Raw genomic sequence first — 25,154 nt, forward strand, 5'->3', positions numbered from 1 at the left:
CGGACTTTCTGACCACGTCACCGTTCTGCTTACGCCCGCGTACAGACAGAGTGAGAACTTCCAGGCCGGTTCGCAAACGAGTTAGAGTGTGGCCTAAGGGGGCCTCTGATTCTCTTCGGGACTGCTTTGGCACTACAAACTGGGAAATGTTTAAGCGGGCAGCCACTTGCGACAATCGGACAGACATTGAGGAGTATGCTGACTCTGTGACCTCTAACATCGCAAAGTGCATTGATGATGTGACCCTCACGAAGTAAGGTCGTCACTCGGGCTAACTGGAAGCCATGGCTGACAGGGGCAGTCCTCGGGCTGCTGAGGGCCAGAGACAAAGCCTACAGGGCTGGGGATGAAGCGGGAGTGACATCAGCTAGGGCGAAACTGTCCCGGGGCATCAAGGATGCGAAAAAGGCGTTCTCTTCCAAGATTACTGCCCACTTCAAAGACAGCAGGGATGCTCGGGCTTGTGGCGAGGCATTCAGACCATCACGGACTACAAGCCCGCGCCGCAGAGCTGTGAGGGCGACGTCCCTCTGCTCGACGAACTGAACCGCTTCTTTGCTCGCTTCAACGCACAGAACGACACTTCCCCGCTGAAGACCCCTCCCCATCCGGACGAGCAGCCCCCGTGCCTCTCGGCCGTTAGCGTGAGGAGGACGCTTGCTGCTATCAACACCCGTAAGGCGGCGGGCCCGGACAACATCCCGGTGACGGGCGCTGAAGGACTGCGCTGAGGAGCTGATGGATGTCTTCGCGGACATCTTTAACATTTCCCTGCAGCAGGCCGTCGTCCCGTCATGCTTCAAGGCTACCACCAACATCCCTGTGCCGAAAAGTCCTCCTCCTTCCTGCTTCAATGACTACCGCCCTGTGGCACTGACCCCCATCGTCATGAAGTGCTTTGAGCGGCTTGTCTTGGCGCACGTCAGGTCTATTCTTACCCCCACCGTAGACCCCTTTCAGTTTGCCTTCCGACCCAATCGGTCCTCTGAGGATGCCATCTGCTCTGCTCCACTCTGCCCTCACCCACCTGGAGAACAGGGACTCATATGTGAGATTGCTGTTTGTGGACTTCAGTTATGCATTCAACACCATTGTTCCACAGCGTCTCATTTGCAAACTCGACAAGCTGGGCCTCAGCACCACCCTTTGCAACTGGCAACTGGACTTCCTCTGTCAGAGGCCTCAAGTAGTGCGTGTGGGCGACAATGTCTCCGGCAGCATCACGCTGAGCACGGGGGCCCCTCAAGGCTGTATGCTCACAACGCTGCTCTTCACCCTGCTGACGCATGACTGCTGTTAAGGTTTGTCTTCGACCCCAAACGCACGACACAACGGAAGTGATACTTATTTCTCAGAGTAAGACAAGTCAGTCTAGGAGAACTCAGGAAATAAAGGCAACAAAGGTAATTCTCTTTAGTCTCTTGAAAAATCCACACAGGAAAAACTCGGGGGGGAAAAAAACTAGACTTATAATCCACAAAAAGAAATCCACAGAAGGTCAGGAATTACCACAGGTGAGAGGAGGCTTGTGATCCAAATCAAGAAGGAATCCAGCAGCAGCAGCTAGAGAGAGATCCTCACACTGGAGCTGACAACACGAACCTGCAACTGGTGACTGGGAAGAGATCCTCACCCTGGAGCTGACAACACGAACCCTGGAGCTGACAACACGAACCCTGGAGCTGACAACACGAACCCTGGAGCTGACAACACGAACCTGCCACTGGTGACTGGGAAGCAGGCAGCTATATACCAGCCCTGCTGAGCTGATGAGCTGCAGGTGGTTAATTGCTGATTGGCCTCAGGTGCGAGGTGAAGCACCTCTGGTCCTGGAAGGAGGCTTAGAGAGGCGGGTCCTAACAACTGCACTGCGACCTACGGCAGCAACCGCGTGCTGAAATATGCCGACGACACAACTGTGGTGGGTCTGATCACCGGTGGCGACGAGACTCACTACAGATCGGAGGTCGACCTTTTGGCCGCGTGGTGCTGGGACAACAACCTTCTGCTGAACGTCAACAAGACCAAGGAGATTGTCATTGACTTTCGGAAGGGTCACACCTGCCGCTGACCGTCGACGGTGCTGTGGTGGAGAGAGTGAGCAGCACCAGATTCCTGGGGGTGCACATCAGTGAGGACCTCTCCTGGACCACCAACGCTGCGTCGCTGGCGAAGAAAGCTCAGCGCCGCCTGTACTTTCTGCGGAAACTCAGGCGAGGAAGTGCTCCTCCCGCCATCATGACCACATTCTACCGTGGCACCGTTAAGAGCGTCCTCTCCAGTTGTATCGCTGTGTGGGGTGGTGGCTGCTCTGAGTACAACATGAAGGCCCTGCAGCGCATAGTGAACACTGCAAGTAAAATCATCGGGGCTCCACTCCCCTCCCTGAAGGACGTTTACGCCTCCCGTCTCACCCGCAAGGCGGCCGCGATTGTGTGTGTGAGTCACCCCACTCACTCTTTGTTTGAACTTCTGCCCTCTGGGAAGAGGTACACATGTCTGCGCTCCCGCACCACCAGACTCAAAAACAGCTTCATACTCCAAGCTGTCAGGATCCTGAATTCCCTCCCCTCTCCACCCTCGGCTGCATTACGTCCTGTTCTTTTGCGCTATGGTCTGGCTGTCTGCTATTAGCACGCTTGCTCCATTTTGCTGCTCTTATTTGTCTATTTATTTGTTTATTTATTTATTGTTTATTTATTTGAGTTATTTGCTTATTACTTATTCATTGCTCTTGTCTGTTCGTTTTTACTGCTTGTGCTATTTGATTGTATGTGTTGTGTACTGTGTCTGGTCACCGTGGGGCGGTGGGAAACGTAATTTTGTTCTCTTTCTGTGTCTTAACGTGAAGAAATTGACAATAAAGCGGACTTTGACTTTGAAATACTGTAACTATTTACAATCACACCAAGGACAATTTGGAGTCGACTACATCTGAACCGATAATCCAGACAAACATTTTAATGTTAACTATGTAAGTACAGTGAGCTGTCCCTTCAGGGCACAATAATGTTGATATACAAACCACACCTTTGCAAGACTTTGCCATTACAGAGTGCTCCCATAGTCATATGTGTGTTTTTGTGTGTGTAGTTCCATAGAGACCCAGTTTCTGCGGTGGATTCGTGCCATCAAGATGACATGATCTTTGTTCTCCCAGGAGTATACAGTGTTACCAGCTGCATCCTGCTTCCAGACTCTATCACTATAGAGGGTATACATTATGAAATATTCAGATTAGGGTTCTAAGAGCACAGTGCATCCGGAAGATTTCTCACAAATCTTCATTTATTATATAAATTATATGTATGAGTAGGAGCTGTGACGAATATAATTGAAACTACTGCAACAAACTGGGGTTGACTAGGGTTGTGTTATGCATCCACTAGATGGAGCTGTTCTAAAGGGAATGTCCACCCAATCAATGAGGTAAAAAAAATAAGTCCAACTCCCATTCCGTATGAAAGTGATACGGTGTGGCTTCTTACTTGGTCCAGCAACCCCACTCATTTTTGATGGTCATAAACCTTCTTCAGTTTAAAAGAAAAAAGCGAGTGCGTGCGTTGTTACACTGTTAGCTTTGGCGCCGTTGTTTTGTATGCGCAGCCAAACTCGCTGCGGTAAGGGGGTGTGGACACTGTCTATTGCGCATGTGCAGTTCACTGTGATTGCCTCTTGACAGGCTTACCTGTATGCCAATCAAGCTATGGGATGGATTCGGGCCCATAGAAATTTTTTTTTTTTAATTTTTAATATATAATGTAATCGACCAGTAGTAGCTTACTTCTGTGACGCCCCTGACCATGGTTGCCGTAATGCTGAAAGTGATGCAACCTCGTAATTTACTAGTCGTACTGAAACACACTGAAACGTTTTGGCAGAGCGCTGTGTACAACCAGTGTGGATCAACAAATTCATCAATAGATCCATATATAAGGCGCTCTGCATTATAAGGCACACTGTTTTTTTTTTGAGTAAATTAGGCTCTCCTTTTCTCTTACTTGTGAACACAAAATACATTTTTTTAGCTAGATTTACAGATATCCAGACTCTTCTTGCAAAATATTTGAATCTGTGCTCAAATCTTAAATCTCACTCAAAACAGTTCAATCTGTGCACAAAACTCGTTTATGTTGTCCAGTCGTGCCCCAAGTTAATCTAAATTAAAATTACTCCTGAGCAGTCAGTAAACACTATGTAGAAAAAATAGAAAACACAATGATCAGGACATGAAGCTCGAGATATAATTCACATGGGGATGGGTTAAATGCAGAGGACAAATTTCACCACACCCAAAAATGTGTGTGACGATGATCATTGGGGACTTTAATTGATTATTCTTCACCGTAGGCGCAAGGCATGTTACAAAACAAAATACCCATGCATTTAGCACTTTCTGGATGCACTATACGTAGGTTGATCTTACAATGGGCAAACACCTTCACTGTTGAATCAACCTAGTAATTCTTGTCTCTCCAGGATATGGACCCCCTGATGAGGTGGTGATCGAGAAGAAGTATACTGGAGACTCATTTCTTGTGTCTACAGGAGCTGAAATCAGAATGTCCAACATTAAATTCATTCAGCATGATGCAATTGAGGGTATTTTATGTGAGTATTAAATTTTTAAAGGATCACCCCAAACCCTTTTTTATTATCCATGATAACCCCTGAGTATTATTATTGAGGTGCATACACATTCTCCAGCTTTACCAGTTTTGATTGTATGTAATCATCAACTTAACATGTTTTATGTACTCGTCTGTTAACAGAGCCCAATCAACATTCTTTAGACCTTAAGGTACAGAACACCAAGTGTACTCTGTGCCATGTTTAACTGCGCTTATATATATACACCGTAATTTTCGGACTTTATATATATATATATATATGTGGTTTTTTTTCATAGTTTCAGTGGGAGGGGGCAGCTTATACTCAGGAGTGACTTATATGTGAAATTCAAAAATGTTTACTTGATCATTAACACATTACTTACTTACTAGTAGAGTTGATCACTTCACGTTATTTTCACTTAAAACTGCATAATGGCGCACAATGGCTGTGGAATAATTGGAGCCTCACTGACAATGAGTTCCATTCACTGACTTTCGGAGTCAGGATATTTTATGATTTGAAATGGTATCGACTGAAAATGGTCTTCAAAATAAAGCACTCTACCTCAAATCAAAGCACGGCTGAATAACATAAATATCATGGAGAATTCTTAACACATACTGTAAATATGTTTTTAGAACAGTTTTTATTATTGTAACAATTTTAATAACAAGGTACAAGTGTACAAACTGTAAATATGTTTTTAGAACTGTTTTATTATTATTATAACGATTTTTCGATAACAAGGTACAACATTCTTAAATGTGTTTTTAGAACTTATTATAGTAATTTTTTATGAAAAGGTACAAGTGTACGCACTGCAATTGTGTGGGCACTCCCTACCTTCTACTGATGTTTGGGTAACTTTCGTGCCATAATTCCTCTATTTAAAAGTTTTATTTAGAATTATTTATTTATTTGAGAAAAAATCCGCGTTGTAGTGAAACCGCAATAAATGAACTGTGATTGTAGCAAGGGATTACTGTAATTTGAACTGCTACGGACGGTGTCGGCGGCGCACATGCAGCGTTTTCATAAAGGACGAAGAATTCGATCCATGGATTTAATGATTTGGAGTGACAGATGTTTCATAAAATTGTTGTTTATATTATAGCTATTTGATATATAGTTTATATATTGTTATATGGGCCTGTGGAATAATTTGAACTCCAACTGATGACGAGTCCTACGTTAGCGGCGCGGCGCACACGCAGCGTTTGTTAGAGATGTTCCCGCTCTAACCTATTTTGCAAGAACCACACGAGAGACAGTATGCCCTTTAAGCACTTGCAAGTGAAGAATTTGATGTAGACTCAGTCTCCTGGCTTGATGGGGTTGTCAACCTGTGGGGAAGGAAGAACAGGCAGCAGTAAATTTGCATTTGACACATCTTTCAGTTTGAGCGTTCTGATCATGTAACCTGCCAAGGACTGTTCTTCATCTGCTTTTTGTAAATCTGCAGGGAACACAGGTAGTCTATATGGTCTCCCATGGATGATTTCAAAAGGTGTTAGCCCTTCTGAAGTGGGGGTAATTCTCATATAGAGTTTCACCAAGTCTAGGCTCTGCCTGTTGATTCCATGCATTTTTTCAACCTGCTTTTGATAGTAGCGTTTGCTCGTTCAGCCAGACCAGCACTGGATGGGTGCCAAGCGCAGTGGTTTTTTAACGTTATCCTAAGGTGTACAGCCATGTTCTGTACAACTTGGTTCACGAAGTGTGGACCATTGTCACTGTAAATGATCTGCGAGCTGCCATGAACAGGTATGATTGCTTTGCAAATGACTTTTGCCACTGTTAAGGCATCTGCTCGTTTAGATGGAACTATTTCCACCCATTTGGAAAATGCATCAATCATCACTAGGCAGTATTTGTGAGGTCCACTATGTGTGAGTTCAATAAAATCCATATGCATGATTTGAAATGGGTAAGACTGTTTCGGAAATGAGCCTCTCTTAGGTCTCATGTTTCCTTGTGGATTATGTTTCACACAAACAGGACATGCTTTACAATTTTTTTTAAGTAAGCATCTAAACCAAAGGTAGTTAATTGTTGATGTATGATGGACCTCATCCCTCCTGTCGACACATGGCCAGGCCCATGTGTCGCAATTGCTGCTGCCTTAAAAAGTGATTTTGGTAAAACAGGTTTGTCATTGATACGGTGCATATTATCTGTATCCATTATTGCACCTTTTGTCGTCCACATTCGTTTTTCCACCATTTGAGCATTGCCCTGCATGTCTGTCAGTATAGTTGTATCTATGAGTTTTGTGTCCTCTGAATCTATCAAAAAAACTTCATGGCCATGTTTCCCTGCTACTGCTTCTTTAGCAATTTTGTCTGCAAATCTGTTTCCATTTGAGACCTCATCTGTGCCTGTGGTGTGAGCAGCACATTTACACACAGCTAGTTTAGCAGGTAAATGGATGGCCTGCAACAAGTCTTTTAACAAGGAGGCATGGGTAACCGGCTTACCGGTTGATGTTGTCATCCCCCTTCGCTCCCATTGTTTTGCAAAATAGAACAGAGTAGAAAACGCATACTGACTGTCTGTGTATACAGTGACTTCCTTATTTTCCGCTAATTGACAAGCTCTTGTTAGTGCAATTAGCTCAGCAGCCTGCGCTGACCTGTTGTATGGAAGCTTTTCTGCTTCAATAATCTGGTTTGGCAATTTCAATATTGCATAACCACTTTTATTGTTCCCTTTAGGATCCTTTGAACATGATCCATCCACAAACCACTTTTCCGCTTTGTCAAGTGGTGTCACTTAAATCTTGTCTGGGTAGCTGTAGATGTTCTGTAGCATCCAAACAGTTATGTGGGGTTCCATCCTCTGGCAACGGGATCAATGTTGCTGGTTTTAGGACTGTGCACCTCTTTATCACAATATGCGGTTGTGACAGAAGTGTAGCAGTGTAGGATAGGTGTCTGGCGGGTGACCAAAAGTTCATTTTGCTTTGCAGTAGAAACACATCTACAGCATGTGGAACCAGCAGGTCCATTTTGTGGAAAAGGACCACATCTGCGGATAGTGTCACTGCAAGCGCTGCTGCGCATACTGCTTGGACACAGTCTGGTAAGGATTGAGCCACTGGATCCAATTTTTTTTAAAATAAAATGCAATTGGTCTTAGTTAATTGCCATGTCTCTGCAGCAACACTGAGGTCATAAAACCATTCCTGCAGTCTACTGTTTGCACAAAGGTTTTGTTGTAGTCTGGTAAGATAAGGGTTGTGGTTTCCATCAGAGCCTGTTTCAGTACTACAAAAGCATCATCCGCTACTGGTGTCCATATTATTTTATCTTTCATTGCCATGGGGAACCCATGCACAATATTCAGCAGCGGTTGCGTCTTTTCTGCATAATGTGGGATCCATGCTCTGCAGTAATTGCAGAGCCCCAAAAATGACATTTGTTTTTTTTGTCTCAGGTTTTGGTGCATCTGCAATGATTTGTTTTCTGGTTTTCTGTATGTCTTCCAGCAGCTGACAACGTGTGACCTAAATAGTTCACTTCCTGTTTGGCCCATTGTAGTTTATTTTTGCTTACTTTATTCCCTGTTTTACAGAGATAGTGTTACAAGGCTAAGGAGTCTTCCTTGCAAGCAGCTTCAGTTTCAGAGGCTATCAGGAGATCATCTACATAAACTAGAAGTTGGCTTTTGTTTGACATTTGAAAATTAGCCAAACCTGCCATGATAGCTTGACTGAAAATAGTTGGACTATCAGCAAATCCCTGTGGCAATCTGGTGTACGTATAACTTTGTCCTTAAAGTAAACGCAAACCAAAACTGTGAGTTTGGATGGATTGGCACTGAGAAAAATGCATTGCTAAGATCAATTACTGTGAAAAACCTCTGGTATGCTAATGTGACAGATACACAAATGAGGAGCTGAGAACGGGCCTGACGTAACATTCAGTTATTCAAGTAAGTATTACATAAATAACACGTTTATCAAACCATCTGTGTCACTCCAATTTGATAAATCCATTGATCGTGCTTTATGTAAACAATGCCGTGTATGCGCTGCATATGCTCACGTCAGACCCGTTGTAAGTTGCATTTCTAATTATTCCACAGACCCATATAACGATATATAAAGTATATTTCAAATAACTATCATATGACAACAATACTATCAAACCATCTGTGTCACTCCAAATCATTAAATCCATCGATCAAATTCCTCGTAATTTATGTCAAAAACGCCGCGCATGCGCTGCAGAGATCTAGTATATAACTATATTGTAGCGTTAACAAAGTACCAGGAAAGACCTGGGTTTATATAACAACAATATTATCAAACCATCTGTGTCACTCCAAATCATTAAATTCATCGATCAAATTCCTCCTTCATGTCAACAACGCCGCGCATGCGCGCCACACAGATCTAGTATATAACTATATTGAAGCGTTAACAAAGTACCACGAAAGACGTGGGTTTATATAACCCTGTTTTATGGTTTGACCCCTTCGTCATCTTCGTCATCCCGTGATCGAATCAAACATTATCAAACCATCTGTGTCACTCCAAATCATTAAATCCATCGATCAAATTCCTCGTTCTTTGTCAGCAACGCCGCGCGTGCATGCAGAGATCTAGTATATAACTATATTGTAGCGTTAACAAAGTACCAGGAAAGACGTGGGTTTGGTGAACGGCTCTTTATTTAACAAAACAAGAGTTCAACGAGCCAACAACTACTGAACTTCCAGCCACGGAGGTGAAGGAAAGCTCCATAAATAGGACCGGTCGTGCGTAAAAGCCATGTCCGAGCCCCATCCACCGTTCCCGGACAGCCACCCGGCCGAGCACCGGCCCCTGACTTCCATCCACGGAGGTGAAAGAGAGCTCAGTCGAGTCGGACCAGTCGTGCGTAAAAGCCATAATAGATTTTCAAACCTTCTGTGTCACTCCAAATCATTAAATCCTTAGAACTCTTCGTCCTCCGTGTCACTTCCATACAAAGCCGCAGATTTTTGAATTTTGAAACTTTGTGGAAAAAAATCACATATAAGTCGCTCCTGAGTATAAGTCTTCCCCCCCCACCCAAACTATGACAAAAACCACGACTTAAATTTTTTTTTTCCTTTTTTTTTGCATTTTATGGCTGGTGCGACTTATACTCCGGAGCGACTTTTATTCCGAAAAATACAATATGTGCTCAACGTGTTACGTACAGTCCTCTGATTGGTTTACCACACCGATCTACGAAAAATGTAATGTCCTCTGATTGGTTCATCGGGTCTACATATTACGCCTGCATAATACGGAAACCTGTTTTATGGTTTGACTCCGTGAGTCGTCACCTTATCGTGATGGAGGGGTTTGCGTGCTCTATGATCCTAGAAGCCAGGTTGTCTGGGGCTTCATGCCCCTGGTAGGGTCACCCATGGCAGAAGGTGGGGTCCTAGGTGAGGGGCCAGACAAAGCACGGCTCAGAAGACCCCTTATGACGAATAAAATATATGGACGTAGTTTTCCCTCGCCCGGACGCGGGTCACCGGGGCCCCTCTCTGGAGCCAGGCCTGGAGGTGGGGCTCGAAGGCGAGCGCCTAGTGGCTGGGCCTTCGCTCATGGGGTCCGGTCGGGCATAGCCCGAAAAGAAAACGTGGGTCCCCCTTCGAATGGGCTCACCACCTTTAGGAGGGGCCAAAGGGGTCGGGTGCATAGTGAGCTGGGCGGCGTCCAAAGGCGGGGACCTTGGCGGTCCGATCCACGGCTGCAGAGGCTGGCTCTGGGGACATGGAATGTCATCCCTCTGGCTGGAAAGGAGCCCGAGCTGGTGTGTGAGGCAGAAAGGTTCCGACTAGACATAGTCGGACTTGCCTCCACACATAGTTTGGGGTCTGGTACAAGCCCTCTCGAGAGGGGCTGGACTCTCTTCCACTCTGGAGTTGCCCACGGTGAGAGGCGTCGAGCAAGTGTTGGCATACTTATTGCCCCGCGGCTGGGCGCCTGCACATTGGGGTTCACCCCGGTGAGCAAGAGGGTAACCTTCGGGTAAGGGGACGGGTCCTGATTGTTGTTTGTGTCTATGCACCGAACGGCAGCTCAGAGTACCCACCCTTCTTAGAGTCCCTGGAGGAAGTGCTGGAGAGCGCTCCTTCTGTTCTACTGGGTGACTTCAATGCTCACGTGGGCAATGACAGTGAGACCTGGAAGGGCGTGATTGGGAGCAACGGCCCCCCCGATCTGAACCCGAGCGGTGTTCTATTATTGGACTTCTGTGCTCGACACAGATTTTCCATAATGAACACCATGTTCAAGCATAGGGTGTCCATGTGTGCACTTGGCACCAGGACACCCTAGGCCGCAGTTCGTTGATCAACCTTGTAGTCGTGTCATCGGATTTGCGGCCGCATGTTTTGGACACTCGGGTGAAGAGAGGGATTTTTCCCACGTCCCGGGGGAGGCGGGGGACATTGAGACCTGGAAGGGCGTGATTGGGAGGAACGCCCCCCCACCCCCCCACCCCCGATCTGAACCCAAGCGGATGCTTTGAGAATCCCCTGTCAGAAAGAGCTTCAACTCCCACCTCCGGCGGAGCTTTACCCATGTCCCGGGGGAGGCGGGTAACATTGAGTCCGAGTGGATCATGTTCCGCGCCTCCATTGTTGAGGCAGCCGACCGGAGCTGTGGCCGTAAGGTTGTTGGTGCCTGTCGTGGCGGCAATCCCCGAACCCGCTGGTGGACACCGGCAGTAAGGGATGCCGTCAAGCTGAAGAAGGAGTCCTATAGAGCCGTTTTGGCCTGCGGGACTCCGGAGGCAGCTGACAGGTACCGGATGGCCAAGCGGAACGCGGCTTCGGCGGTTGATGAGGCAAAAACCCGGGCGTGGGAGGAGTTTGGCGAGGCCATGGAGAATGACTTCCGAACGGCTTCGAGGAAATTCTGGTCCACCATCCGGCGTCTCGGGAGGGAGAAGCAGTGCACGGTCAACACTGTTTACAGTGGAGATAGTGTGCTGCTGACCTCGACTCGGGATGTCGTGAGTCGGTGGGGGGAATACTTCGAAGACCTCCTCAATTCCACCGACACGCCTTCCATTGTGCAAGCAGGGCCCAGGGACTCTGAGGCGGACTCTCTAATCTCGGAGGTCGAAGTCACTGAGGTAGTTAAAAAACTCCTCGGTGGCAAGGCCCCGGGGGTGGATGAGATCCGCCTGAAGTTCTTAAAGGCCCTGGATGTTGTGGGGCTGTCAAGGCTGACACGCCTCTACAGCATTGCGTGGACATCGGGGACGGTGCCTCTGGATTGGCAGACTGGGGTGGTGGTTCCCCTCTTTAAGAAGGGGGACCGGAGGGTGTGTTCCAATTACAGGGGAATCACACTCCTCAGCCTCCCTGGTAAGGTCTATTCAGGGGTGCTGGAGAGGAGGATCCGTCGGGAGGTCGAACCTCGGATTCAGGAGGAGCAGTGTGGCTTTCGTCCTGGCCGTGGAACAGTGGACCAGCTCTACACCCTCGGCAGGATCCTCGAGGGTGCATGGGAGTTCGCCCAACCAGTCCACATGTGTTTTGTGGACTTGGAGAAGGCGTTCGACTGTGTCCCTCGGGAGGTTCTCTGGGGGGTGCTTCGGGAGTACGGGGTGCCGAGCCAACTGATAAGGGCGGTTCGGTCCCTGTATCACCGATGCCAGAGTTTGGTCCGCATTTCCGGCAGTAAGTCGGATTCGTTCCCAGTGAGGGTTGGTCTCCGCCAAGGCTGCCCTTTGTCACCGATTCTGTTCATAATTTTTATGGACAGAATTTCTAGGCGCAGCCGAGGCGTTGAGGGGGTCCGGTTTGGGGACCTCAGCATCGCGTCACTGCTTTTTGCAGATGACGTGGTGCTGATGGCTTCTTCAGTCCGTGATCTCCAGTTCTCACTGGAGCGGTTCGCAGCCGAGTGTGAAGCGGTCGGGATGAGGGTCAGCACCTCCCAATCAGAGTCCATGGTCCTCGGTCGGAAAAGGGTGGAATGCCCTCTCCGGATCGGGGATGAGATCCTGCCCCAAGTGGAGGAGTTCAAGTATCTTGGGGTCTTGTTCACGAGTGAGGGCAGGATGGAGCACGAGATTGACAGGCGGATCGGTGCAGCGTCGGTAGTAATGCGGACTTTATACCGGTTTATCTCGATTTACCGGTCGATCTACGCTCCTGCCCTCACCTATGGTCACGAGCTATGGGTCGTGACCGAAAGAACGAGGTCCAGGATACAAGCAGCCGAAATGAGTTTCCTCCGCATGGTGTCCGGGCTCTCCCTTAGAGATAGGGTGAGAAGCTCAGTCATCCGGGAGAGACTCGGAGTAGAGCCGCTACTCCTCCACGTTGAGTGGAGCCAGATGAGGTGGCTTGGGCATCTCATCAGGATGCCTCCCGGACGCCTCCCTGGGGAGGTGTTCCGGGCATGTCCCACTGGTAGGAGATCCCGGGGACGACCCAGGACGCGCTGGAGAAACTTTGTCTCTCGGCTGGCCTGGGAACGCCTTGGGATCCCCCGGGATGAGCTGGATGAAGTGGCTGGGGAGAGGGAGGTCTGGGAGTCCCTCCTAAAGCTGCTGCCCCCGCGACCCGACCCCGGATAAGCGGAAGAAGATGGATGGATGGATAATACGGAAACCACACAAAACAACTTTACAGATTTTGGAATTTGGTCCACACAAAATGTGCACCTTATTAATAGGCGCACCTTACTTATTTGAGAAATGTAAAGGCTTTTAAGTGCGCTTTATGGCGCGGAAAATACGGAAAACTTAAATAAGTATTTAAAAAAATATATTGACCATATTTGTGTCAGCGTACGGTCTCTGGTTCCTTCCGACCGATGCAAACGTTTTCATGGCTGCTAGATCTGCAATGCTTGGTGACAGGCAGCCTTTTCGCCTCGGGCCAATGGGTGACTGCTACGACAGTTAGATTTTGGGCTCATTTCGTCACCCCACCACCACCACCTCTGTCCATTTCAGCGAGTAGTTGGCGCACGTATGTCCAAAAATGCAACAGGGTGGCATGACGCATTCTGGCTGGACCCCCTCCCCCTTTATATCATCTAATCTTACTTGTTCAGAGAAAACAGGGTTTTGCGCTGGTTAGCCCACCCAGATTGCTTTAAGGTTTGTTGCTTGCATCATCACATCCTGTTTTGTTTTGATGATAGTCAATCCAGTTGCAATATACACAGCACTTTCGGAAAAGCAACAATGTTTCCAAAAAAAAAAAAATCAATAACACCCACTGGCAGCTTCCCCGCTCCCCATTTCCCTGTTCTACCCCACATCCTACATATTTGTTAACAGATATTTCTTGATTGCAGTAAATTTCTTATCTTTAATTTTATTTTATTTATTATTCAGAGTTTCACACGTGTCTTTAAAAGAGTCTGATAACCACCCTGTTATGATTCTTATTATATACATATCTTTATTATTATTTGTGTTACAATGGTTATAATTTATCTCTCTGGTCACCAGGTGTGAGAAAGGGAAGTCTGTCCATGGAGAATTGTGTGTTTCAGTGTGAGACCACCGGAGTTGTTGTCCAAACATCTTCCCACCTCACTATGAATATGTGTGATCTGTATGGATCCAAGGTAATTTATTTAGTACAAGTCTCAATTCTCTTTATTTTTTTAATCCTATTTTGTCTTTCTCTTCTAGAAGCTCTAACATTCCCACTTGTCTACCAGTATTAAAGGCATAACGTTAGAAATTATGAATAACATCTGATCAAATACTTCAAAGCCTATTATGATGTTTTAAATGCAGTAATCCCTCGTTTATCACGGATAATTGGTTCCAAGACCACCCACGATAGGTGACAATCTGTGATGTAGAGAAAATATATTGTTACAATATCCATTCTATGAACTTTTATTGTATCTTATTGTATTTTAAACACTGTATATTGTACTTTTAAATGGTTTTTGTATTCTTAAACACTTCAGTAAACATTTTAAAGTCAAACTGGTTTTCATAAACATTCTTTATTTAAATAAAAAGGAAAATCAAGAAAATAAATAAGAGTAAATATGTACAATATCCGCACAAGACATTTATGAACCTTTATTTTATTTATACACTTTATTGTTTTTCAAACACTTTTTGTATTTTTAAACACTTGTAAAATTTTTAGTCAAACTGACTTGCAGAAACATTTTCATTTAAATAAATAAGAAAATAAATACGAGTAAATACTATATTGTTACAATATCCACACAAGACTATTGCACTTTTAAATACGTTATTGTGTTTTAAACACTTTTTAAAACATTTTAAAGTGTCACGACTCCTCTCCACTCTCGGCCCAGCGCGAGCGCATCCGCACAAGACTTTTATCATTTCATTTCTAAACACTTTATTGTATTTTTAAACATTTAAACATTTTAAAGTGTAAATGTGTCACGGCTCCTCTCTGCTTTTGTGGCGCTGAGCAGTTCACGCACCCCGGCAGTCTAGCGCAAGGGTATCCACACATTGCTCAGAGGCATGCCCTATGCTTAGTGCTCATTGCCGGCCGCTGTCACAAATCCTGGACAGCAGTGCTTTTTTCCTACGACTGTTTCTGCACGGCGGTGCATTTTTCCTTTGTGCGTGGTTGTGTCACGTCTCCGCTCTTGCCCTGCTGTCCTATGGCATCACGCGCCCTCCGCGCTCGACCTCTGAGGCGCGCGTCGTCAATACGGAACTGTTAATCGTCAGTCCTCAAAATTTTGTCTGTTTTGTCACGCATGCCTGCCACCTGATTCTCGTTTGCCTGACCTGCTGTGTTACGAGATGCCTGCACGACGCGAGCTCGCTGACCGGCTCGTCATTTTAAAGTGTAAACGTCCAACGGCTCCACTCTGCTCTTGCCGTGCTGACAGACTGTCGCGCCCCCACTGCCCAGCGCGAGGACTACCGCACAAGACTTTTATAATTTTATGACAGACAAACAAACGGAAGAGACAAGCAGACACACAGTTCCACTCCGCTTGGCGATCAAGGAGCGGAGACGTGATAGTATGTGTGTAATGAAGTCCAAGTCTGAGGTGCTGCTGATATGTTGACGCAGACTGAGTGAATTAAGTACGGGAGGCCGAGATAAAGTGTAGTTAGAACTGCTAAGCCAATCAGCTGCACGGACACAGATTTGTGCTGCTGCCCCCCACATCTGGAACTCTCTCCCTGCGCACCTACGTCAAGCCCAGTCTGTGGACAATTTTAAAAAAGGGGCTTAAAACTTTTCTTTTTAGCAAGGCTTCCCCCGGCTCCTCATGGATGTCTCCTATCGTCTCTGTGCTTTTATGCCTTTATTCTGGTTTCTTGTGTGTTTTTAGAAGTAGTTTTATTTCTGTAGCACTTTGAGATTCTTTTATGAAAAGCGCTTGACAAATAAAATTTATTATTATTATTATCAACGTGTTCCCATTGGCCATTCGTGTGATATGGGGCAGACAAAGCCCTGCGCTCCAAGTGACCATCGGGGAGTCGCTGATGGTGTAGGGGTGCACTTGCCTTGTGTGCTTCATTGCATATGCCGCTGTGAGTGTGTGTGGCAGACTTAAAAATAATAATAATAACGATGCAACAAATCTATTTCCGATAGAGCGAGGCTGCGATAGGTGAACCGCAAAGTAGCGAGGGATTACTGTATTTCGGTTTAAAGTGACTGACAATAACGGATTTGAAAGTTGATATCATGTTTTGACAACACATGACATCCTGTGTGATCTATGCAGGGAGCTGGTATTGAGATTTATCCTGGCAGTGTGTGCACTCTGGTAGGGAACGGCATCCATCATTGTAAGGATGGTATTCTCATCAAGATGAACCAACCAATGGTGGGTGGACAAAGGTTAAACCTGTAATTTCTTTTCTGCAGGTGGTGGCAGAGTGCAGTGACCAAATTTAATGTTTGCTGTCATGCATCCAAACAAATATTGTTAAAATGTGTATTTTACTGCACCTCACTGACATTCTTTAACGCTTAAAAGATTCAAGGTATTTTATTGTCACACATTCACATTTCCGCATGATATTGCACGTAATAAGATAACAAAGCTATCTTATCTTTGGAATTCCCAAGACTTGTGAAAATAAATAAAGAACAACAAAATAATTCTGATAGAGATAATTGAGATGCTTATTCATGGATTGAACTTGTGCAGCGATGCAATGCACCAGAATGATGCAGCTGCCAGGTCAAGCATATTGCACCTTGTGGAGGAAATTAAGGCATTGGTGAGCTGAGCTTCCTTCAGAAGACAAAAACGCCAGGGTCGTTATCTTTGCACAAACTCACCAAATATTCTGCCTACTCTCTATACTCTGAATCATAATTGGTTGTGATGTGTCCTACAATCCTGTTTTATCCACAAATTTCATTATTGGACAGCAGACAGGTCAGTAGCATCAACAAGGACTCAGCACACAGTCCTGTGGGGAGCCATTGCTGAGGATGATGGGGGAGACGGTGTTATCTTGACAATCTATGACCTGCTAGTTATGGAGTACAGGACCCAATTTACCAATGAAGGATTCAGTGCAAGAATGATCAGCTTTTGTAATTTGAACTGCAAGTGACGACATCAGCGGCGCGGCACACGTGGCATTGTTTACATAAATTACGAAGAATTCGATCGATAGATTTAATGATTCTGAGTGACACAGATGGTTTGATAAAATTGTTGTTTATATTACCGTAATTTTCGGACTATTAGTCGCTCCGGAGTATAAGTCGCACCACCCATAAAATGCACAATAACGTGAAAAAAAACATATATAAGTCGCTCCGGAGTAAAAGTCGCACTTTTGGCGCAAATGTATTTGTCAAAATCCAACACCAAAAACAGACACGAACCAGCAACAACAGTCTAAACGATACGGTATGCTAACGTAACATACACAAACAAGAGGCTGAGAACGGGCCTAACTTAACATTCAGAGTTATTCAAATGATTATTAGATAAATAACACGTTTATCAAACCATCTGTGTCACTCCAAATCATAAAATACATCGATCATGTAAACAATGCCGCTTACGCGCGCCGTCGGACTCGTGATTGGCATGTCTAATTATTCCACAGACCCATATAACAAGATATAAAGTATATTTCAAATACCTATCATATAGCAACAATATTACCAAACCATCTGTCACTCCAAATCATAAAATACATCGATCATCGATCGTGTAAACAATGCCGCGTACGCGCGACGTCGGACTTGTGATTTGCATGTCTAGTTATTCCACAGACCCATATAACGATATACAAAGTATATTTCAAATAACTATCATATAGCAACAATATTACCAAACCATCTGTCACTCCAAATCATTAAATCCATCGATCAAATTCCTCGTCCTTTATCTCAACGCCGCGCGTGTGCCGCAGAGATCTAGTATATAACTATATTGTAGCGTTAACAAAGTACCAGGGAAGACGTGGGTTTATATAACATTATCAGCAAACCATCTGTGTCACTCCAAATCTTTAAATCCATCGATCAAATTCCTAGTCCTTGATGTCAACAACGCCGCACGTGCGCCGCACAGATCTAGTATATAACTGTATTGTAGCGTTAACAAAGTACCAGGAAAGACGTGGGTTTGGTAAACGACTCTTTATTTAACAAGAGTTCAACGAGCCAACAACTACTTGACTGTAACGATAAAAACGTATACAAGGTGCTACACGAAATAAAATATATCAAATAACTCTCACATAAATAACACATTTTTCAAACCTTGTGTCACTCCAAATCATTAAATGCTTCAAACGTGGGGCCATGTCATCTTCATCATCCCGTGATCAAATACTTTGTCCTTTATGTAAACAACCGCCGCACCGCTGACGTCACTTGCAGTTCAAATTAGAGTAATCCCTTGCTACATCGCGGTTCGTTTATCACGGTTTCACTACATCGCAAATTTTTTAATTTTGAAATTTTGTGAAAAAAATCACATATAAGTTGCTCCTGAGTATAAGTCGCCTCCCCCACCCAAACTTCCCCTTTACACTAATAAAGTGAATGGTGTAGAATAACATAAATTCGCCTTCACACTAATAATGTGAGTACAGTAGAGTACATGGTTAGACTGTAGAATAAAGTAGAACTGAACTCACTGTCTTGCTCCCGTGACGTTTTATTTTTTATTTTTATACTTTTACTGTAAATCATGGCAGGCATGCGCCCTAAAATGCAATGCACCCTGTGTGTGGATTAAACGCAAAATAGACCCCGCAATTGAGTCTTCGCCTTTTAACTCAAAGCGCCTTATGGCACAGATGGGGACTCGAGTCACTGTGACTTGGGCTCGAGTCGACTCGAGTCGCTGTTTTGATGACTCTTGACTTGACAAAAAATAAAAAAACTTGAGACTCGACTTGGAAGTTAAAGACTCAGGACTTGACTTGAGACACGATGACTTGAATGACTTTAGTGTTATTTAGTTTGTGTGTTCAGTTTGAATATAAAATTAACAATACATTTAAAAAAAATGATATTGCTAACACGGTAGAAGCGCAGGCTGAGAATGGCGTTGTCATGATTGGATCACTACCCTGTCAATCAATCAGTCTTGCCCTCTCTACGTACCGAACGTGTTTATTGGAGAATCACGCCCCTTTATATCAGACATGCACAAATATGTCAGCGGGAGCGGTACCGCGAGTCATCACCTTCGGCTATCGTAATTACCTTTATAAGACGGACAGCACAGTGCAAGATATGCAACAGAAACATTTCAGACAGCGAGACAACAACTTCAAACTTTGTCTGTTTTTAGTTTATAGAGCTCAGATGTTACAGATGAAACTAAATGTTTCTAATGCTCTTTAATGTGTTTCTTCTTTCAGATTTTTTTCAGATTCTTTTTTCATATTAGCAACTCAAATGTGTCAGACACTGTCGGCAGACGTTAATTTGTTTAAATCATTGTATGAGGTAATTTCTTTTTTGTTTGATTCCAAGGTGTATTTTACTGAACATCAGTAATTACAGTGCAAATCCAAATTATTGTCATATTTTTTAAACAGGTTAGACACATTGGTCAATGATGGTTACTTAAAGTTACTTATATCTTGTCTTTTCACGTTACTAAAATCAGATTCTGCGGGTAAAATTGCAATAATAAGGTGACTTGACTTGACATAATGTGTGACTTGACTTGCCCAAGAAAAAAATGACTTGGGACTTACTTGAGACTTTAAGGTTAAGACTTGAGACTTACTTGAGAATTGCGCATGTGTGACTTGGTCCCATCTCTGCCTTATGGTGCGGAAAATACGGTATGTTTTATGAGTTTGATTGATATTTTCTACAACTGATTCAATAAATGACATGCTTTGAGAATATCTGAGATTAGAATGTTTCTAGTAATACACAGTGTTGGTCTTAAATTTATATGCATGATGTTCTAAAAGGTCTTAAATTTCACTTACTCAAACCTGCAAGAACCCTGATATCCATCTCAGGGGGCGGCCATTTTGCCACTTGCTGTTGACTGAAAATGATATAGTTTCCAGGTCTCAGGTCACAGCCAATCACGTCTCAGCTTCAGAGACCCTGACCCTGTTTAATTTATATTCCACAAATAAAATAATCAGAACACTGTTTTTTGACTAGTTGGGCTGCACAGAACATATTACTAATAACATTTCAGTGTTGCCTTCCCCTTTAAAAACAACATTGCAATACAGACACAAAATAACCTGGCACTCTTGTATCGTCTCATGAAAACACATAGGCCAAATAGGATCACTAACTAAATAGAGGATTTATTATTGTATTATAAATGTAATATGTAATAATATTTAATATATTTTCATAATTACAGGACTTGGTTGATGAGTTGGAGGTGATCCCTTCCATTACCATGGATAACAATGTGATTCATAATAATGAAGGCTATGGGGTGATTCTTGTAAAACCCACTCACACTGACAGGAACATTCATCTTGACAATTTTGCTTACAAAGGTAAAGTAGTTCTAAATGCTCGTTATTTTCATCATCATGTTTTTACTTTTTATTTTTAATCAAGCTTCTTCTTCTTCCTCTAGATGATCTAGTAAAAGATGTTGAGCAAAGGCTTGAAGACGGACTGCAGAAAAATGTTGCTGGACACCCAATCCCCTCATCAAGCGAGATTACAAGCAATTCAGAAAACGCTCCACCCAAATTGACAGAGAATACACATCAAGACAGTAATGCCAACTCTGCAAGGAACTGGCAGTTTTGTCGTCAGCCAAGTGTTAACAAGAACACATCCTGTACACTTGCTCTGCAAGACATTATTGACCACAAGATATTCATATCTATTGAGGGAAACCAGTTCAAACGCAATGGCATGGGTGACTTTGGCACTTTTTTATACTAAGAAATCCAAACAACACTCTGATCTACAAATTGACTTAACCCTTTAATATATATACGCGTGTGCATGACGCTGCTTCGCACCGGACTTTTGCCTTCACTACTGCCAGTTCAGTTTCTGCTTGTTTTAGGGCTATTTGCGTTCTCTTTTGTGCTCACTAAGTTGAGATCAGGTAATTAACTTGCTAAAAGTCCACACTTTAATCACATTTTGCACGTAATATTCCAAATCCATTGTGCTCACGTCTAAGGGCATAATCAGAACAATCCTGTCCAAATAGTTGTGGACCTGACTATGCATTTTCAAGGTAGTGAAGGTACATATCTATCCCAATGTGTAATAGTTGTATGTGACTCAACCAATTTTGGCAACAGTAGGCGTATCAAGACGGATGAGAAAGAAGAAGCATACCGAGCAAAGGCAATAAACGTACTGTCGAGGTCATACAAACGGATACCAACTTTTTAAGTTTTACAACATATCGTCCTGGCCTCTAAAATCTAATGCCACTGTTCAAATGTTTTCTTTTTAATATATTGTTATTCACAAACTGACTCACAATTGTTTTGAGGAATAAATTTCTGTTATTGTTCAGTATTTTTGTATTTTGTTGTTGGTTTTTGCTGAGTGGACTGACCCTGTTGAGATGCTCACAAAAAGTAAAAGGTATTCTTCCACATGGCAACATTTAGTAAAAATTGTACGTTGTTTCTGATCTGTTCATACACAAATGTTTTCCCTGAACAAGCATTCAATTCACCTATTTAACTTGGATGTAAAATGTGCGTCACTTAATTGTAGTCACTTGATGTCTTTGCAAATAGAATTTTGAGATGAACAATATTTTGTCTTTTTATTTGTTCTGAAATTTCAAGCTTTCATATATTTTCATTGATCTCACTTTTAATTTTGGCACTTTTGATTTTGGCAGTTCTATTCATATTCAAGGTTATTCAGAACTCACCATGGTGGTTATTTTGCTGCGACCGACGACCTAGCACCTCGCGTTTTACTGTTTATTGCACAAGCACAACTTATGCGGTCGTGAAAGTGTGCCAGCTGTTTCCTCCAAAGGTGCGACTCTGTTCCTTTGCATCACTGAGTCAAAATACGCTCTGTACATTTTTTTTTTTTACAATTTCTTGCAGCCAAGCGGGAGTTGTAAACAAGGCCTTTTATGAAATTATTAAAGAATTGAACAGTTAAACAACTTCTATGAAGCTCTAGAAACAAAAACAATTGTCAAAATAATCAGGGCCAGACAAAAATGAAAGGTTATGGTTAGATGACAGTCGTTCATTGAACTCATTCAGGTACAACAGTAAGGTTATTAATGTTGTACCTGAACGAGTTCATTGAACAAAAACCCGTTCATTTGGACGAACCTGAACTGAATGTAGCGCATTTTCATTTCGTGAACGTGTTTGTGAACTGGCTCCTCCTGTGGCTGATAAACAGTTTTTGAAGAGCAGTTCATATTTTTCCAATATGAAAAAAAAAAAAAAAAGGCCGGTATCCATGCTTTCCAGAGGAGCGAAAAAAGCGCAATGACGCTTCAGTCGATGTAACGCAGTAGAATTATGAGCACCGCCACTCGCCTTTTCTCGTCAAATGGTGACGATAAGGTATCATCCTGTGAGAGGGTTGGATTTGGTCTACAATTTGGGAAGCGCGCTAGCCGCACCTCACGGCAAAAGCCAGAGCCAATCATCTGTTATCCAATTTACTCACTGCATGTTCGTTTTCTTTTTCAGTTTTAGGAAAAGACTAAGACACTGAAACAAAATTACTTACACAGGTTGGTTGAATTCAATCACAATTCTTGTTAAGAAAGCTCTGTTTTCAGGAAAGATACAATACAGCGGTGGGCCTTTTGCGCGACAATGCTCAAAAGCAGAAAGTCTCCATTCAGAAAAGGCATTGTTCAAGGTTCTTTGGTCAGCTTATATACAGTTGCGCATGACTGTGTGGGCCGAGTTTGATGGGTGATGAATCTATGGGGGTGGGGCGAGTTCGCAGGAGAGTTTGATTCCATGGGAGTGGGTGCTGGTTCGGTGAGAGCTGGTTGCGTGGGGTTGGGTGCTGATTATGGGCGATTTGGTGTGTTTGACTTGGTGGGGGCTGTTTTCCTTCCTGTCTTTCGGCCTTGGTGATCACCTTTGACCGGGTTCTTGGCTGTCTACCTCCTGGCATTCTCCCTCTGGCACCTGCTGGTTTTATCTCCAAGTGACCTTCCTGTAAACATTCTCCTCCATTCTTGCACATACATCCACTTCACCCACTGTCGCACCTCGTCCATTCATCATCCTTCCAATTTTGTCATTTTGTAGACTTATGTGAAGTTTTGGGTGTGACATCAATTCATGAATGTTCCCTGACTATGCAATTTTCTTGCTCACCACTTACCATGCATTTGTTTACTTGTTCTTTTGACACTCCATGTACTTGCTTACTTTGTCACATTCATGGTTTAATCATGCTTCCAACCATATTTTTTCATTATTAGTCAAAACATTTTCCTGTCCAGAACCTTCAGTAATAATCCAAGGCTGGCGTCTAGCATTAGGCAAAATACGACGTCACATCAAGCATGAATCAAAACATAAGATATAATTAAGTACAGAACATTCTTATACACCTTGAGCAGTGTCCGTGATTTAGAATAACATAAGCATGCATTAAATAGTTCCTTAAGGGTCGTTATGCTATTCAGGCAATGTATCGACAAACCTTTGTTATTTCAAAGTGCACAGAAATACATATCAGATCATGAAGTTATAAAAACCTATGTCATTACTGTATTATTCTTCACTCACGCTAGGTACAAAATGTATAAGGACGGCGACATGCAAAACTGATCTTTTAATGAAGATTGCGGGAGCAGAAAAACATGCTGCATTCAGGAAGGCGTATGCTTCCAACATCCGAATACGTCACTATGTACTGCGTAATCCTCCCTGTGTGGAGTTTGCATGTTCTCCCCGTGTCCGCGTGGGTTTTCTCCGGGCACTCCGGTTTCCTCCCACATTTCAAAAACATGCTTGGTAGGCCGATTGAGCACTCCAAATTGTCTCTAGGTGTGAGCACGAGTACGAATGATTGTTCATCTCTGTGTGCCCTGCGATTGGCTGGCAACAAGTTCAGGGTGTCCCCCGCCTACTGCCCGATGACCACTGGGATAGGCTCCAGCACGCCCTCTCATTAACATGTGTGACAACAACATTTTAACCCCCCAACACTACATAACAGGTGTGTACATGTCCAGGCACATTCCCACCCAGAATCTCACCCTCGACCTCTGTGCATCCTGCAATCTCATTAACCCCCTGGAGGATGCAGGATGCAACAACATACAGGCTGCATTTTCATTAAAACAGGTGTGACAACAACATTTTAAACCCCCAACACTACATTGTCTTCAATCATGTCATTCTATAGGGTGAGAAACATGTGACACTACACCCTAACCCTTAACCCTAACCCCTAACCCTAACCTGGTTAAAAAGAAGGCCCCTGACGGCTGGAGACCCGATCCCGTTTGTGTCCACCTACTCTTCGGGGATGAAGTACCTGCTAAACAAAATCAAACTGAATTTTAGTCAAATTATGTCTCCCGGGGGGAAACCGAATGCCCCCAGACTAGTGTCGGCGTTTAGGAGAAACAAAAACCTGAAGGACCTACTCGTCCGAGCCATCCGCATTGCCGAAGGACGCTCATCCACTTGGCCCGCACTTCACTAGACTGTCCTTTATTAGGAGGACATGTGACAGGGCCGTCATCAAGATCCAGGAGGGCTTCACCCTCGAGTCCAAAAATGTGATTTACCTGGTGCTGTGTAGGAAATGCGGCGTCAAGCATGTGGGGGGGACTAGAACCAAACTCGGTACCATACTCATGCAACTCAAGTACAAAATTATGCACAAAATCGACACTGGCTCACCCCTCGTCCAGCACTTCGTCCTCCATGGGGCGGAGGCCCTCCGCTTGGCGGGATTGGAACGCAACATCACATGGTCGGACCCTGCTCGGTTGGATAGGGAAAAACACTGGAGGGCGAGCCTCGTGGCGCCATCGCAGCAGTCGTAAGAGTCGCTCCACCAATCCACTTGGCTGCCACCGCGGCTCTGAGTTCAACCCTATCCTATCCCTAATCCTATCCTAACCCCAATCCTAACCTAGTACCAGACCCACC

General features: G+C 44.2%; 1 protein-coding gene and 1 long non-coding RNA gene across 5 annotated transcripts in view; one reads left to right on the forward strand and one right to left on the reverse strand.

The window, feature by feature from the left end:
* Window positions 1-21,969, forward strand: part of shcbp1 (SHC SH2-domain binding protein 1) — a 53,170-nt gene extending 31,201 nt beyond the window's left edge. The window contains exons 9-14 of one of the 4 annotated variants that reach the window (XM_085908282.1): window positions 3,094-3,214; window positions 4,480-4,611; window positions 14,076-14,194; window positions 16,322-16,423; window positions 20,423-20,564; window positions 20,648-21,918. In XM_085908282.1, the coding sequence (XP_085764408.1) occupies window positions 3,094-3,214; window positions 4,480-4,611; window positions 14,076-14,194; window positions 16,322-16,423; window positions 20,423-20,564; window positions 20,648-20,964 (933 nt within the window). In that variant the 3' untranslated portion in view covers window positions 20,965-21,918. Of the gene's footprint in view, window positions 1-3,093; window positions 3,215-4,479; window positions 4,612-14,075; window positions 14,195-16,321; window positions 16,424-20,422; window positions 20,565-20,647 lie in introns of all 4 variants that reach the window. The other 3 variants (XM_085908281.1, XM_085908280.1, XM_085908283.1) reach the window with 3 other exon arrangements.
* A 1,839-nt stretch (window positions 21,970-23,808) lies between these two features.
* LOC147058916 (uncharacterized) lies at window positions 23,809-25,121 on the reverse strand. The gene is made up of 2 exons (XR_015065710.1): window positions 24,644-25,121; window positions 23,809-24,534 (listed from the first exon to the last, which is right to left on the reverse strand). It is a non-coding gene; the product is annotated as an uncharacterized LOC147058916 (long non-coding RNA).
* Between the last annotated feature and the right edge of the window lie 33 nt (window positions 25,122-25,154).

The sequence above is a fragment of the Syngnathus leptorhynchus genome, chromosome 3 (assembly GCF_054491065.1).
Source record: "Syngnathus leptorhynchus isolate UIUO chromosome 3, UIUO_Slep, whole genome shotgun sequence".
Lineage (NCBI taxonomy): Eukaryota > Metazoa > Chordata > Actinopteri > Syngnathiformes > Syngnathidae > Syngnathus > Syngnathus leptorhynchus.